Here is a 15080-nt window from a genome sequence, read left to right on the forward strand (position 1 = left end):
TAGAAGGTCTTTTCTGACAATTCACGTAAACAAATAATACATTTTAAAGAAAATATTTACTGAAATATAGTTGATTAACAATATTGTGTTTCAGGTATATAATAGTGAATCATTTATACATACACATAGATCCAGTTTTTTTAATACTCTTTTCCCACAGGCCATTGTCGAGTATTGAGTGGAGTTGCCTGTGCTCACGGGAGGTCCTTACTAGTGATCAGTTTTGTATGTAGTAGCATATAGGTCAGTCCCGGTCTCCCAGTTTATTCCTCCCCCTCCCTACCCTCTGGTAAGCACAGATTTGTGTTTATAGGTAACTTTCTGTTTTGTGGACAAGCCCATGGTACCCTGTTTTTAGATTCCACGTGGAAGTGATATCATGATGTCTGTGTTTGTCTTTCTCTGTCTTCACTCAGTCTGACAGTCTCTGGGTCCATCCGTGCTGCTGCAGATGGCAGGGCTTCATTCTTCTGTATGGCTGAGTAATATTCCGTTGTATATATAGGAACCACATCTCTATCCATTCCTCTGTTGGTGGACATTTTGGTTCCTTCCACACCCTGGTTACTATAAGTAGTGCTGCAGTGAATATTGGGGTGTCTGTATCTTTAGAATTAGTTTTCTCTAGATATGTCCAGGAGTGGGATTGCCGAATCATAATGGTAGTTCTGTTTTTAGTTTTTTAAGGAACTTCCATTCTCTTCTCAGTGGCTGTATCAATTTATGTTCCCCCCAGCAGTGTAGGAGGGTTCCCTTTTCTCCACACCCTCTGTGGCATTTATTATTTGTATTAGATTTTTTTGATAATGGCCATTCTGATTGGTGTCAGGTGAATGTAGTACATTCTTAATGGGGATGTATTTCAAAGGGTTCTCTAAGAAATCCCCCTAGACATTTCAGGCTCACTACAAACTTCGTTCAGTGTATTAAAGTAAACTGTTCATTTAAATTTTTTTGATATTATAGTCAAGTATATAGAAGAAAATAAAATTACCTGGAAAAAATTATTTTAGTACATTTCCTAGGTTCTGGGGCAAAGCTGGAGGTAGCCTGGAAACCAAACTGTTTTTCCAAGGCCCTGGACTAGCCAGTTATTCTTGTGTAGCTTCTGACACAAAATCTCAACTTTCTTAAGAAATTACTGCTTAAAAGCTTCTTCCTTTTCTGGGGGAGGCGGGGGAACACCACCTGGTTGAAACCAAAAAGTGAAGCTGTGCTAATTGTGCTTGGTGTGTGGCTATCAAACACCGATACGGTGCGAGAAAACCTTTGTTCAGAACATCCAGGCGTCATCCTTTCCCACCCTCTGTTCTTTGTGTGAAATCGGGGCCTTGTGTTTATTCTGTGTTCCAAGGTTGGGAAGTGCAGTCCAGAGTTTTCTTTCTAACAGTTCCACTCTCTTCACTAAAATTTCCTTTTACTTTTGTGAAACCTAGAGAGCCTCCCAGTTACAGTGTTGTACATTAAGGTACATTTTTAAACTGAAGGCAAAACTCAAAGGCATTTAAAGTTTGAGTAAATTTATTTTTGTTCTCTTTCCTGGAAATGAAACTTTAATTACTGGCAAAATTAATAATAATAATCTCCTTATTTCAGGAGTAATCTTTTGTTTGCAAAGTGAGTTTTCTCATTAATTTTCTGACCTTAAGAAAGTGGGAAGTGTGAGTGTGCCGGGGAGCTGAGACCCTCTGGTGCTGCTTCTGGGTGTTGCTGCCCCGTCTTTTCCACCCGTCTACCCGTTTGCCTGCAGACTGGGAACCTTAGTTTTGTGCAATTGTTTAAGTGTTTAGGCCTTTAAGACAACAAGGCCCAAATTTAAATCTTTGTATTGCCTTTTATAAGCTGTATCATGGCAAGTTACATAATATTTTGAGCCTCTCTTCCTGACCTTCATGAAATGAGGCTGATGCTAGCTACAGTGACTAGTTTCACAAGTAAAATGGTAGTTATGATAGTTTCTAGAGGAGGAAATGGCAACCCACTCCAGTGTTCTTGCCTGGAGAATCCCAGGGACAGAGAAGCCTGGTGGGCTGCTGTCTGTGGGGTTGCACAGAGTTGGACACGACTGCAGCAACTCAGCAGCAGCAGGATGGTTTCTGAGAGTTTCCTACATCAGTGTGTCCTCGGTAGCCTTCAGCTGAGCGCAGCTGGGGGCTGGGACCACCGATTTGAAACGCATGACACCTACAGCAGCTTTTGAGAAGGTTATATCAGAGAAAGCTAGTTTCTCTTGTTTCTTTGTCCTGAGGCGGACTGTGTGCTTCTGATACAAACACTCACACGTGAGAGAGCCAGGACCTGTGTTGCACACTGTGCAGCAGTACTCTGAAAACTGAACGTGATCTCGGTGATATTTAATCTTCATTAGAAACCAGAGCTCCAAGAGCGAGACTGTTCTTTAAATATCCTCTAATCCATTGGGGTTCCCAAACATGGCTGGTATGAGTACCCAGCTCCAGGGGTACCTTGAAGGAGGAAGGCGTCACGTGCTGGCCGGCTTGGCCAGTCAGCTGTTTGTAGTCCTCCCCAGGTTGCTTCACCGCTGGAGCCCAGAATGACTGTCGTAATCACTTAGGGGGCTCCAGAGATGAGTCAGACCGTAACTGATCACAGCATGTACCCATGGGGAGTCCAGAGAGAAGAGTGACAGAGAGCGTGTATGTCTGATAAGAAATTTTTAGAATAAGTAGTAGTTGCTTGGTTTTTGAGTTTTTCTTGTCATTTGTTTTGTAAACATGTGTCTTTGACTTGCTGCTGCTGCTTTTTATTAGATGAGTGATTGGATCAGAGCTCAGGCTCTTTAATTACCATTGGAATCATGTCAGAAGCAGCTTAAGCTACAGATTGCTGAGCTTCATTCAGGGTGAACTGAATCAGATGAGTGTGTTAGAGGGGGCAGGCTGGGAAAAGACATTTTCCCAGGCTCCTCAGATGACTCTAATACCAGCCACGTTTGGGAACCCCGCTGGATTAGAGGATATTTAAAGAACCGTCTCGCTCTTGGAGCTCTGGCTTCTAATGAAGATTAAATATCACCGAGATCACTTTTCAGTTTTCAAAGTACTGCTGCACAGTGTGTGACCCAGGTCCTGGCTCTCTTACTGTTGAGTGTTTATTACTTTTCATTGTCTTCATTCTTGGTGCCGTCACAGTTCAGATCAGTCTCTCCCTTTACTGAGTTGTTTTGTTTCTGAAAAGCTGGAAGTCGGTGGGATATTTCTAAGGGTATCACTGCTTCAAGAAACCTTAAAAATAAACTTGTTGTGAAACATTGAAGATGGACAGTTGAAAATATTCTAAACGTTTAAAATAAAAAATCGCTTACCTCTCTCTGGAAAGGAGCTGGATTGGCCACTGTCAGCTGCCACATTTTCAGCAGAAGGACTCCACTGTGGGCAGTTTGCAAGCACCTCAAATCTCATTCTGCTCACCCTGCTGCCCATCCTGAGTCTAGTTGCCTTACTTTTGATTATGTTTATTGGCTTTTAAAACACTGTATAGGACTTATACTGAAATGCTTAAAATCTTGGTTGAAATGTTTATCTAGTTGCTGATATTAGCATGCTGGGTGCTCACACTTTCTGTTAGGCTCTGAAGTGCCTACTGAGTTCCTGAGGACTGGGTACGTGGGGGTGTGAAGGGGTCTATACTGCTGAGACTACTGGATGGATGTGCACACATGTTTAAACCAGCAGTGCTGTTTGCCCTGACAGCGGGGCAGAGACTGTATTTCCTTTACTTCCTGCTTGCCTGCCTCTACTGTGCAGTGTACGTGAGATGGCTTTTTGGTTAGGAAGATGAACCATTTTGTTGAAAATAAGTTGAAATACAAATTTTTAATACAAAGAACTCATGTCATAGATTGGATTGGTTAATTTTTGTTTCTGGTGGATATTTATGTTTGCATGAATATTTCATTGACTCAAACAACTTCAGTCAATTCAGTTCAGTTGCTCAGTGGTGTCCGACTCTGTGACCCCATGAACTGTAGCATGCCAGGCCTCCCTGTCCATCACCAGCTCCTGGAGTTTACCCAAACTCATGTCCATTGAGTTGGTGATGCCATCCAGCCATCTCATCCTCTGTCGTCCCCTTCTCCTCCTGCCCCCAATCCCTCCCAGCATCAGGGTCTTTTCCAATGGGTCAGCTCTTTGCATGAGGTGGCCAAAGTATTGGAGTTTCAGCTTCAACATCAGTCCTTCCAGTGAACACCCAGGACTGATCTCCTTCAGAATGGACTAGTTGGATCTCCTTGCAGTCCAAGGGACTCTCAAGAGTCCTCTCCAACACCACAGTTCAAAAGCATCAATTCTCCTCTGCTCAGCTTTCTTTATAGTCCAACTCTCACATCCATACATGACTACTGGAAAAACCATAGCCTTGACTAGACAGACCTTTGTTGACAAAGCCATGTCTCTGCTTTTGAATATGCTGTCTAGGTTGGTCATAACTTTCCTTCCAAGGAGTAAGCATCTTTTAATTTCATGGCTGCAGTCACCATCTGCAGTGATTTTGGAGCCCTATGGTTTTTCCAGTGGTCATGTATGGATGTGAGAGTTCGACTGTAAAGAAAGCTGAGTGCTGAAGAATTGATGCTTTTGAACTGTGATGTTGAGAAGACTCTTGAGAGTCCCTTGGACTGCAAGGAGATCCAACCAGTCCATTCTGAAGGAGATCGGCCCTGGGATTTCTTTGGAGGGAATGATGCTGAAGCTGAAACTCCAGTACTTTGGCCACCTCATTCGAAGAGTTGACTCATTGGAGAAGACTCTGATGCTAGGAGAGATTGGGGGCAGGAGGAGAAGGGGACGACAGAGGATGAGATGGCTGGATGGCATCACTGACTCGATGGACGTGAGTCTGAGTGAACTCTGGGAGTTATTGATGGACAGGGAGGCCTGGCATGCTGCGATTCATGGGGTCACAAAGAGTCGGCCACGACTGAGTGACTGAACTGAACTGAAAATAAAGTCAGCCACTGTTTCCACTGTATCCCCATCTATTTGCCATGAAGTGAAGGGACTGGATGCCATGATCTTAGTTTTCTGAATGTTGAGCTTTAAGCCAGCCTTTTCACTCTCCTCTTTCACTTTCATCAAGAGGCTCTTTAGTTCTTCTTTACTTTCTGCCATAAGGGTGGTGTCACCTGCATATCTGAGGTTATTGATATTTCTCCCGGCAATCTTGATTCCAGCTTGTGATTTCTCCAGCCCAGCGTTTCTCATGATGTGCTCTGCATATAAGTTAAATAAACAGGGTGAAAATATACAGCCTTGACATACCCCTTTTCCTGTTTGGAACCAGTGTGTTGTTCCATGTCCAGTTCTAACTGTTGCTTCCTGACCTGCATACAGGTAGAAGGGGAAAGTTGATCATTTTCTCTCTCCTAACTACTGTCTCTTGGGGCTTCCCTGGTGGTTCAGTGTTAAAGAATCTGCTTGCCAATGTAGGAGACGTGGATTTGATTTCTGGGACGGGAAGATCCTCTGGAGAAGGAAATGGCTACCCACTCCAGTATTCTTGCCTTGGAAATCCCATGTAGCCTGGTGGGCTACAGTCCATAGAGTCAAAAAGAGTCAGACACATCTTAGCGACTAAACAACAAGAAACCACTTCTCTTAGGGGTAAGAGCTATTTTTTCACATGCAGATGACATATAAAACATACATCGGTTCCCCACCCTTTAAGTAATCTTCTTGGCATTCTTCAGTTGCTAAGTCATGTGTGACTCTTTGCAGCTCCATGGACTGCAGTACGCCAGGCTCCCCTGTGCTTCATTATATCCCGGAGCTTGCTCAGTCTTATGTCCATTGAGTTGGAGATGTTATCTAAACATCTCATCCTCTGTCACCCCCTTCTTCTTTTGCCTTCAGTCTTTCCCAGCATCAGGGTCTTTTCCAGTGAGTTGGCTCTGTGCATCAGATGGCCAGAGTACTGGAGCGTCAGTCTTTCCACTGAGTACTGGGAGTGGGTTTCCTTTAGAATTGATTGGTTCAATCTCCTTGCAGCCAAGGGACCCTCAAGAGTCTTCTCCAGCACCACAATTCAAACGTGTCAATTCCTCGGTGCTCAGCCTTCTTTATGGTCCAGCTCTCATACCTATATGACTACTGGTAAAACCATAGCTTTGACTATTCAGACCAATAGGCAAAGTGATGTCTCAGCTTTTTAATGTGCTGTCTAGGTTTGTCATAGCTTTCCCTCCAAGGAGCAAGCATCTTTCAATGTCATGGCTGCAGTCACTGTCTGCAGTGATTTTGGAGCCCAAGAAAATAAAATCTACCGCTGTTTCCACCTTTTCCCCTTGTATTAGCAATGAAGTGATGAGACCGGATGCCATGATCTTTGTTTTTTGAATGTTGAGTTTCAGACCACCTTTTTCACTCTCCTCTTTCATCCTCATCAAGAGACTCAAGTTCCTCTTCACTTTCTGCCATTAGTGTGGTATCATCTACATATCTGAGGTTATTGATATTTCTCCTGGCACTCTTGATTGCAGCTTGTGATTCATTCAGCCCAGCATTTCACATGATGTACTCTGCATGTAAGTTAAATAAGCTGGGTGACAATATACAGGCTTGATGTACTCCTTTCCCAATTTGAAACCAGTCTATCGTTCCATGTCCGGTTCTAACTGTTGCTTCTTGACCTGCATATAGTTTTCGCAGGAGACAGGTAAAATGGTCTGGTATTCCCATCTCTTTAAGAATTTTCCATAGTTCGTTGTGATCCACCCAAAGGCTTTCACATAGCTAGTGAAGCATACAGTTAATTGGACTTCCCTGGTGGCTCAGATGGTAAAGTGTCTGCCTACAGTGCGGGAGACCTGGGTTCAGTCTCTGGGTTGGGAAGATCTCCTGGAGAAGGAAATGGCAACCCACTCCAGTATTCTTGCCTGGAAAATCCCATAGATGGAGGAGCCTGGTAGGCTACAGTTAATGGGGTCGCAAAGAGTCGGACACAACTGAGTGACTTCACTCAGTGAAGCAGAAGTAGCCGTTGTCCTGGGATTCCTGTGCTTTCTCTGTAATCCATCGAATGTTGTCAGTTTGATCTCTGGTTCCTCTGCCTTTACTGAACTCAGCTTGTACATCTGAAAGTTCTTGGTTCACGTATTGCTGAAGCCTAACTTGAAAAATTTTGAGCATAACTTTGCTAGCGTGTGAAATGAGTACAGTTGTATGGTAGTTTGAACATTCTTGAACATTGCCCTTCTCTGGTATTGGAATGAAAACTGACCTTTTCTAGATGAAGACTGACCTTTTCCAGTCCTGTAGCCACTGCTGAGTTTTCCAAATTTGCTGGCATATTGAGTGCAGCACTTTAACAGCATCATGTTTTGGATTTTATGTATTTATTTTAAAAATGTGTTTATTTCTTAGTTCCCTGATCAGGGATCCAACCTATGGCCTTTATGGTGGAAGTGGAGAGTCCAGAGGTGGAGAGTGCTAACCACTGGACCACCGGAGAAGTCCTCCTTTTAGGATTTTAAATAGCTCAGCTGGAATTCCACCACCTCCACTAGCCTTATTTGTAGTCGTGCTTTCCAAGGCTCACTTCACTTTACATTCCAGGATATCTGGCTTTAGGCGAGTGACCAGACCATCAGGATTATCCGGGTCATTAAGACCTTTTTTTTTTTTTAAAAATAGTTCTTCGTATTCTTGTCTCTTGATCTCATCTGCTTCTGTCAGGTCCTTACGCATTCTGCCCTTTATCCTGCCAGTCCTTTCATGAAATGCTCCCTTGATATCTCCAGTTTTCTTGAAGAGATTTCTAATCTTTTCCAGTCTCTTGGTTTCCTCGTTTCTTTGCATTGTTCACATAAGGCCTTTTTATCTCTCTTTGTTCTCTGAAGCTCTGCATTCTGTTGAGTATATCTTTCCCTTTCTCTTCTGCATCTCTTCATTTCTCAGCTATTTGTAAAGCTTCCTCAGACAGCCACTTAGCCTTCTTGTGTTTCTTCTTCTTTGGGATGGTTTTGGTCACTGCCTCGTGTACAGTGTTATGAACTTCTGTCCATAGGTTTTCAGGCACTCTGTCAGATCTAATCTTTTGAATCTAATACTACTCTTTGTGTTATTCTGAAAAATATTTTCCCCCAATTGAGATGGGGGGACCTGTCCCCCTTCTGACAGGTCATTGGAAGTAGTATAGTCAGAGCACAGCGTGACACGTGCTGATGCTCAGTGCTTTCTTCCAGCTCTCGCCTATCGCTGGGCATCCTGGTTGTTTCCCCTGTGTATGTATTTGCCGTTATGTTTGGCTCTTGAACAACTTGAGGGTTATGGGTGCCCTCCCTGTGTGCAGTTGCAAATTCAAATATAATTTATAGTCAGCCCCTGGGTATGTTGCTGTGTATTTCCTGTTCCGTAGCCTTTGGATCAAACAACCACGACTCATGTAGTACTGTAGTATTTATTACTGCAGAAAGGCCACGTGTAAATGGACGTATGCAGTTTAGAGCCGTGTTGTTCAAGGGTCAGCTGTCCGAGCAGCGCTCTTCTACATTTTCTCCATACACCTTTACGGACTGATGCCTTTATTCTATGCTTACTTTCCAAGGAGTATGCTTGCACAGCCTGTGTTTGTTCTAATGGTGGTCCTTCGTTTGTAGGTCAACGTACGGAATGGAATGAGCTTGCATGACTGCCTTATGAAAGCTCTCAAGGTGAGGGGCCTGCAACCAGAGTGCTGTGCAGTGTTCAGACTTCTCCACGAACACAAGGGGTAAGAGCTTGGAAGTCAGCCAGGTCTTCCTTCACACTAGTAAGGATCTCCTAGCTTCAGATCATAACTCTTTTCCATTAAACAAAAACAAGTACTTGCTTCTTATTGAATAGTGAATATTTGAATATCTTATTTATAAAGAGACAGCTTAGAAAAGTAAGATACCAAGAACTTGAAAATTTTGCTTAAATATCACATTGGAAAATAAAATACATGTTAGGTGTTAGATACTGTTTCACACAAGGAAGCAGTAATGTCAGATGGTATGTTTTTTGAGAGCAAGGCTTTTGTGTTTGCTGTAAGGCAGTTAACAAAATGGGGACTCAGAAAGTGTTTGCCTTATTTATAGTTAAAGAATGTTGTCTGTAAGAGAGAAACTTTTACAATTCACTCATTTTTATTCAGTTCTACTAAATCCCAGCAGTTTGACAGACACAGGGGTAAAAGATGCAGGAGAATTTGCCTCAGGGATTATCCATATAACATGCTATTTCTAACGATGGTGGAAGGATAGAGACATCACCTCACAGTCGAGGAGTAATAATGATAAATACCCTGAAGCATCAGAGCTGTCTGTGACCATTGGTTACCTGTTATCTTCCCCCCAGAAATCTGGGGTGATACCTTAACTTTCCCTTCTTTTTTCGCTTGCATGTTTTACTTTTCAAGGTACTCCCTAGTTTGAGAGAGGAGCCTAGGGAATGAGTCTGCTCAGAAGGGTGAGGATAAAGTCATCTGTTGATGATGCTCCTTTCAGCTTCGGAGGCTTTTTGCTGAAGTGCAGATCTTTGAAGCAGATGCCAGCTCTGTCTGGTACAATTGTGGGTTGGTCCCCAAACTCGTACATAGAGCTCCTTAGAGACTGGGGCGCTGAGATGGTGGGGGGGTTGGTGCTTGAGCCCCCTGGGTCTCCAGGCGCGTTTGTTTGGAGCCATCCTCAGTTCTCCCTTGGGTGGAGAGCACCTGAGGGCTGATCAGAAAACAGCACGACCCTCACCTTCGCCACTAGGGCGAACTGGGGTCAGGTTGGGTTTCCTGTACCCTGTCCGGGGAACTGTACTAAGGAGTGGATTGTTTCCTGTTCGATAGTCAGAGAGATGGCTCTGAGGGCTTCTTGTGGGTGAAGGGAGAGGCTTGCGTGGTGCCGTGGACGTGGTGTCCTCTTCCTGTCCTGGGCCGCCTTCCTTCAGGAGGTGGGCTGATGGACTGCGTAGGACACGGGAAAGGAGCTGGGCGTTCATTTCCACTGACATGTACCAGCTTGTATGTCTCATGTAGGCACAGAAAGAATAGTTTCAGAGTAAATATTAAGACACTTAATGTCTTTCCTCAGTTTTATATTTATAGACGATAAACAGTTCTACAGAGTTGAGCCCATTATTAATAGAAAAAGTGCATTTTATTTGTGATTCCTTTCTACCTATTTATTTTCAAGAGTGAAATAGGCTAGTGAAGATTAAATTTTGCTACTCTCACAATATTTTTAACCCGCTTTACAGGATTTTTATAGGATTCTAATGTTTAAAGATGTCTCTAGTTTATTGCAGATTTTCTTTATTATGAGATTGTTTTATTGCATTGTTTAAAGAAAACTTTATTCTAAGAGTACCCATTTGGAGTCTGACTGACCTAGATTCCAAATAGGCCCTTAAACTCTGTGTAGCCTTGAGCCAAGTCACCTTCTTAGAGCCCCAGTTCTCTTATTTTTAAGATGGAGGTAAGAATGCCTGCTTTATGGATTTGTCGTATGAATTAAATGTTAGTGTTGTATGGGGCTTTAAGTTTTATGTTTATGTAGCATGAGCTAAATGGTATTTATTGTTCATTGGTATTCAACTCTTTTACCTTGTTTAAATATTTCCCTTTTGTGTTATGGTTTTAAAAATCCTCTTTAGTAAAAAAGCACGGTTAGATTGGAATACTGATGCTGCCTCGTTGATTGGAGAGGAACTTCAAGTGGATTTCCTGGATCATGTTCCCCTCACAACACACAACTTTGTAAGTGGCGGATCTCTTCTCTCTTTGTGGTATGTTGGGTGCTTTGGCTGGCACAGTAGGAATTTCTCAGAGATAATAAGCATGCATGTTGTTGGATTGTTTAAAGCTATGCTATTATTGTTTACAGTAAAGCAGTTTAGGTTTCACTAGATCACAGATGTACCTCAGTTTCTGTGTATAAATTTTATTACAAATGTTGGAAGTGTGATTCTCCATTGTAATAAAACCTCGAGGAGGAAATTATTTTGTCTTTGATTCAGCATAATTTACTCACCTGTGTTCTTGTTGCAGGCTCGGAAAACCTTCCTGAAGCTTGCCTTCTGTGACATCTGTCAGAAGTTCTTGCTGAATGGATTTAGATGTCAGACTTGTGGCTACAAGTTTCACGAGCATTGTAGCACCAAAGTACCCACTATGTGTGTGGACTGGAGTAATATCAGACAGCTCTTGTAAGGCATTGTTCTTTTTTCAAAGAACATAAGGGGATAGGGAGGTATAAACCCCCTTGGGGGATGCATATTGTATATTTGACTGACAGGTCTGGGTTTTAGACTCTCTAAGTGATCTGGAAATGATTTCCTTTAGAAATCTGACAGTTCTGAAATTAGTTAAGTTTTAGTTTGGCTTGTATACAACTTTCTAAAACGACCTGGGAGGATTGTCAACTAGAGATTGATATACTGTGATTCTGTAAGAGAAAGAGCACGGTGACATGGACAGCCCCCAGGGTTACTAGGTTGCTAGGAGACACTCCTCTGTATTGTATTAAATAATGCTGAAGAGACCTCTTCTTCAGAGAAGGAGTAGTTGGTATGGTTGGTGCTGTTTTCTTCACCTCAAACTAGGGAAAACATCAGTCTTCAAATGATTTTACAGTAAACCTTAAACACATATATCTCTCTGACGACAAGCCGGTTACTCAAATATATTCCATATAGACAAGCTATTTTTTTTAGTAAGGTTTAAAGAAGTATTCCAGAGCATCTCTTAAAACCTGTGAACAGGAATAGGAGACGTCGGAGTTGCACTTCACCCCTTTCTGAGGGCACCAGAAAGATGAGGGGCGTGTCACCATTAAGCCACCGTGGGGGCATCTGTTTTGCTTTCGTGGCAGTCACATGTAGCTTTTGCAGAGAGAACTTTGTAAGTGGCCCAGATTTTGGAGTCCAGCAGACACTGGTCAGAATCTCACTGTTGCATTAACTGACTGTTATCACTTCTGAGCTTTGGCTCACTCATCTGTAAGAGGGGGCATTCTCCTGGCTGCAGCATTCGTGTGAGCCTTGTGAGAGAGAATGCACGAGCTTTCTAGTCACTGAGTGCTCGTCTCATGGAGGGAAGATGCCCAACTGATGTGAATATCACTTTTTTCTATGTATGACTTTTGGTGCTAATGGCGATCTGTCCTCTCATACTTCAGTCTTACCATTTGTGCATTTCTGAGACAGAATGTTTCCAGAAAAGCTATATGATTTAGGTTACAAAGTGCCCTACTACATATAGATTAAAAAAAAAACAACACAGTATTTTGATGTAGTTGGACATTAGGCCAGTATTTCCTAGAACTGCACGCTAGAGACTCTGTGTTCATTGGCAGGTCAAGATTGTTCGTGTTCTGTAGTCACTAGGCCAGTCACTTAGGTTGGTAGTCCATTGGTGGACTCCCCAGGTGGCTCAGTGGTAAAGAATCCATCTGCGATGCAGGAGACCTGGGTTTGATCCCTGGAGAAGGGAATGGCTACGCACTCCAGTATTGCCTGGAGAATTCCATGGATAGAGGAGCCTGGCGGGCCACAGTCTGTAGGGTTGCAAAGAGTTGGACGTGACTTGAGCTACTTAAACAACTTACTCTGCTGCTGCTGCTAAGTCGGTTCAGTCATGTCCGACTCTGTGTGACCCCATAGACAGCAGCCCACCAGGCTCCCCCGTCCCTGGGATTCTCCAGGCAAGAACACTGGAGTGGTCTGCCATTTCCTTCTCCAATGCATGAAAGTGAAAAGTGAAAGTGAAGTCGCTCAGTCGTGTCTGACCCTTAGCTACCCCACGGACTGCAGCCTACGAGGCTCCTCCATCCACAGGAGTTTCCAGGCAAGAGCACTGGAGTGGGGTGCCATTTCCTTCTCCGATGAATGTGGTTGGCTCTCATCATAACCGACATGCCCATCCACGTCCCCTCCAAACTGCCCACAGTAGAAAGGAAAAGACTGAAACCCAGAGAGAGAAAGTGACCGCTGCTCTGAGGGGCTCCTGAGTCTCCTACCTGGCTTCAACTCTGAGGCCTCATTGTTGATCAGGGGCTGCCGAGCTGCTGTGTCTGAATCCTCTTCCCCTCTGGGATCCTGTGGCCCAGTGGACGTGAGCAACAAGAAATAGCTGGCCAGCAACTTAGTCTGGGTAGCCTAAAATGGTCCAGGAAAGTGTGACTAGGAGAAGCTGAGTTTGGAAGGCCAAGCAGGCTGACTGTAAAATCACTATCACAAGTCTGTAAACCAGCCTTTCTCTGATTTCATTTAGATTGTTCCCAAATTCCACTGTTGGTGATGGCGGGGTCCCAGCGCTGCCTTCTTTGACGATGCGTCGGATGCGAGAGTCTGTTTCCCGGATACCTCCTGGGTACTTTGCACCTACTGCTTTTATGGGAAGTTGTACTGGGGCAGGTGGAATTGAAAGTGTGAACACATAAAGATTTTAAAATTAAAAAAATAAATAAATTAAAAAAAAGAAAGTGTGAACACAGAGGACAGGAGTTCCCTTGAGGTCCCTTCTCTTTCCATGTAAACTGTGCAGCTTCTGTGGAACTCAGCATTGGTGTTAAAGCAAAATGTAGAACTTTCCTTTTGTTGTCCTTTAGTTCTTAAATTCTGGAAAGTGAATACAGTTAATTCTGGTATTCTGGCATGTCCGTTATGTCTCATTTGTGTGTTTTGTTTTTGTATTTTTTATTGAAATGTAATTGCTTTACAGTGTTGTGTTACTTTCTCCTCTGCAGTGAAGTAAAGCAGCTGTATGTATGCAGGTGTCCCCTCCCTCTCCCACCCCAGCCCTCTAGGCTGTCATTTCACTGAGCTGAGCTCCCCGCGCGGTATAGCAGCGGCCCTGTAGCTATCTGTTTTACACACGGTAGTGGATACATGTCAGTCCGAATCTCCCAGTTCATCACAGCCTCCCCTTCCCTCACTGTGTCTGCAAATCTTTCTCTACGTCTGTGTCTCTAGGGCTGCCCTGCAGATAGATTCTTTGGAGCTGTGATTCCACATTCCACATATATGCATCAGTAGTTGACATTTGTTTTTCTCTTTCTGACTTAACTCTGTATGACAGACTCAAGATCATCCACATCTCTACAGATGATCCTGTTTTTTCCCTTTTCTGGCTGACTGAGATTCTCCTGTCTACACGTACCACATCTCCTCTCTCCATTCACTACATTTCAAAGACTTTGAGATTTGCCTTTGTCAGTATGCAGTGAGCCTCAGGGGAAGGGTCCCAAAATGATATACAGTGATTCAATAAAAGTAAAACCCTCGACTTTGAAATACTTATTATGGCCTTGCATTGCTAAAACCATGATGTTTAATAAACTGCTATCTTGAAAAAATCTAATTAGATTTTTAATATAAAAAATCCATTTTAATGTGCCTGTAAGTTTGCACATAATCTGTCTTTACTCTGTTTTCCAACTTTAAAATCAGAGTTTTGTTGAGTTCACATGCTTCACTCAGTTCTACACATGAATTTGGAACCTAAAATAATTCTACATCTTTGCCCCAAATATCTGACTTTAATTTATATGTAGTCATATAATATTTAATGGCCTTTGTAAAACTAACATAGAAATTATTCAAGGCAGCATATCTTAGAATAAGGAATTTGTATTGAAATGATACTTGGATGTATTAGTGTATGACCTTATTTTTCTTGATAATTTGAAACGCATGTCTTTCTGAAAAACTGTACTTGCTTCTGAATATTTAGATAGAAGAAGCCAGGCCTCTGAGGCCATTCATGTTGAATTGCCTGGAAAGGCAGTTTTTTAAGGCCATGAAATAATTTCTCTTGAAAAACTCTTTCATCCCTTGAATTCATGCATGGTGCTAACCTTGTCTGAACAAAACCCAGAGTAATCTTTTGAGCAAATGACAGTGTTACGCTGAATGCATGTTTCCAGTTCGCTCGTGGGAGAGTGGCATTGGGTAAAAGAAGCCAGTGATAAATGTCAGAGGTATGCAGATCTGAAAATCAAAGTCATTGTAATTGATTTTGTGAGCTGTTTATGGGGAGAGGATGCCCATGAGTAAAGCGCTACTTGTGTGCAGGCACACTGGTCAGGTCTAAGATGGTTAGAAATCTTC

The 15080-nt window shown here is 43.0% G+C and overlaps 1 protein-coding gene across 7 annotated transcripts in view; it reads left to right on the forward strand.

The window, feature by feature from the left end:
• Positions 1-15080, forward strand: part of RAF1 (Raf-1 proto-oncogene, serine/threonine kinase) — a 73521-nt gene that overhangs the window by 43522 nt on the left and 14919 nt on the right. For all 7 annotated transcript variants that reach the window (XM_060402677.1, XM_042236417.2, XM_027957801.3 and 4 more), the window contains 4 exons: positions 8618-8730; positions 10626-10728; positions 11020-11177; positions 13243-13341. In XM_060402677.1, coding sequence (XP_060258660.1) covers positions 8618-8730; positions 10626-10728; positions 11020-11177; positions 13243-13341 — 473 coding nt within the window. The remainder of the gene's footprint in view (positions 1-8617; positions 8731-10625; positions 10729-11019; positions 11178-13242; positions 13342-15080) is intronic.

This window comes from Ovis aries, chromosome 19, assembly GCF_016772045.2.
Source record: "Ovis aries strain OAR_USU_Benz2616 breed Rambouillet chromosome 19, ARS-UI_Ramb_v3.0, whole genome shotgun sequence".
In the NCBI taxonomy this organism is placed as follows: Eukaryota; Metazoa; Chordata; class Mammalia; order Artiodactyla; family Bovidae; genus Ovis; species Ovis aries.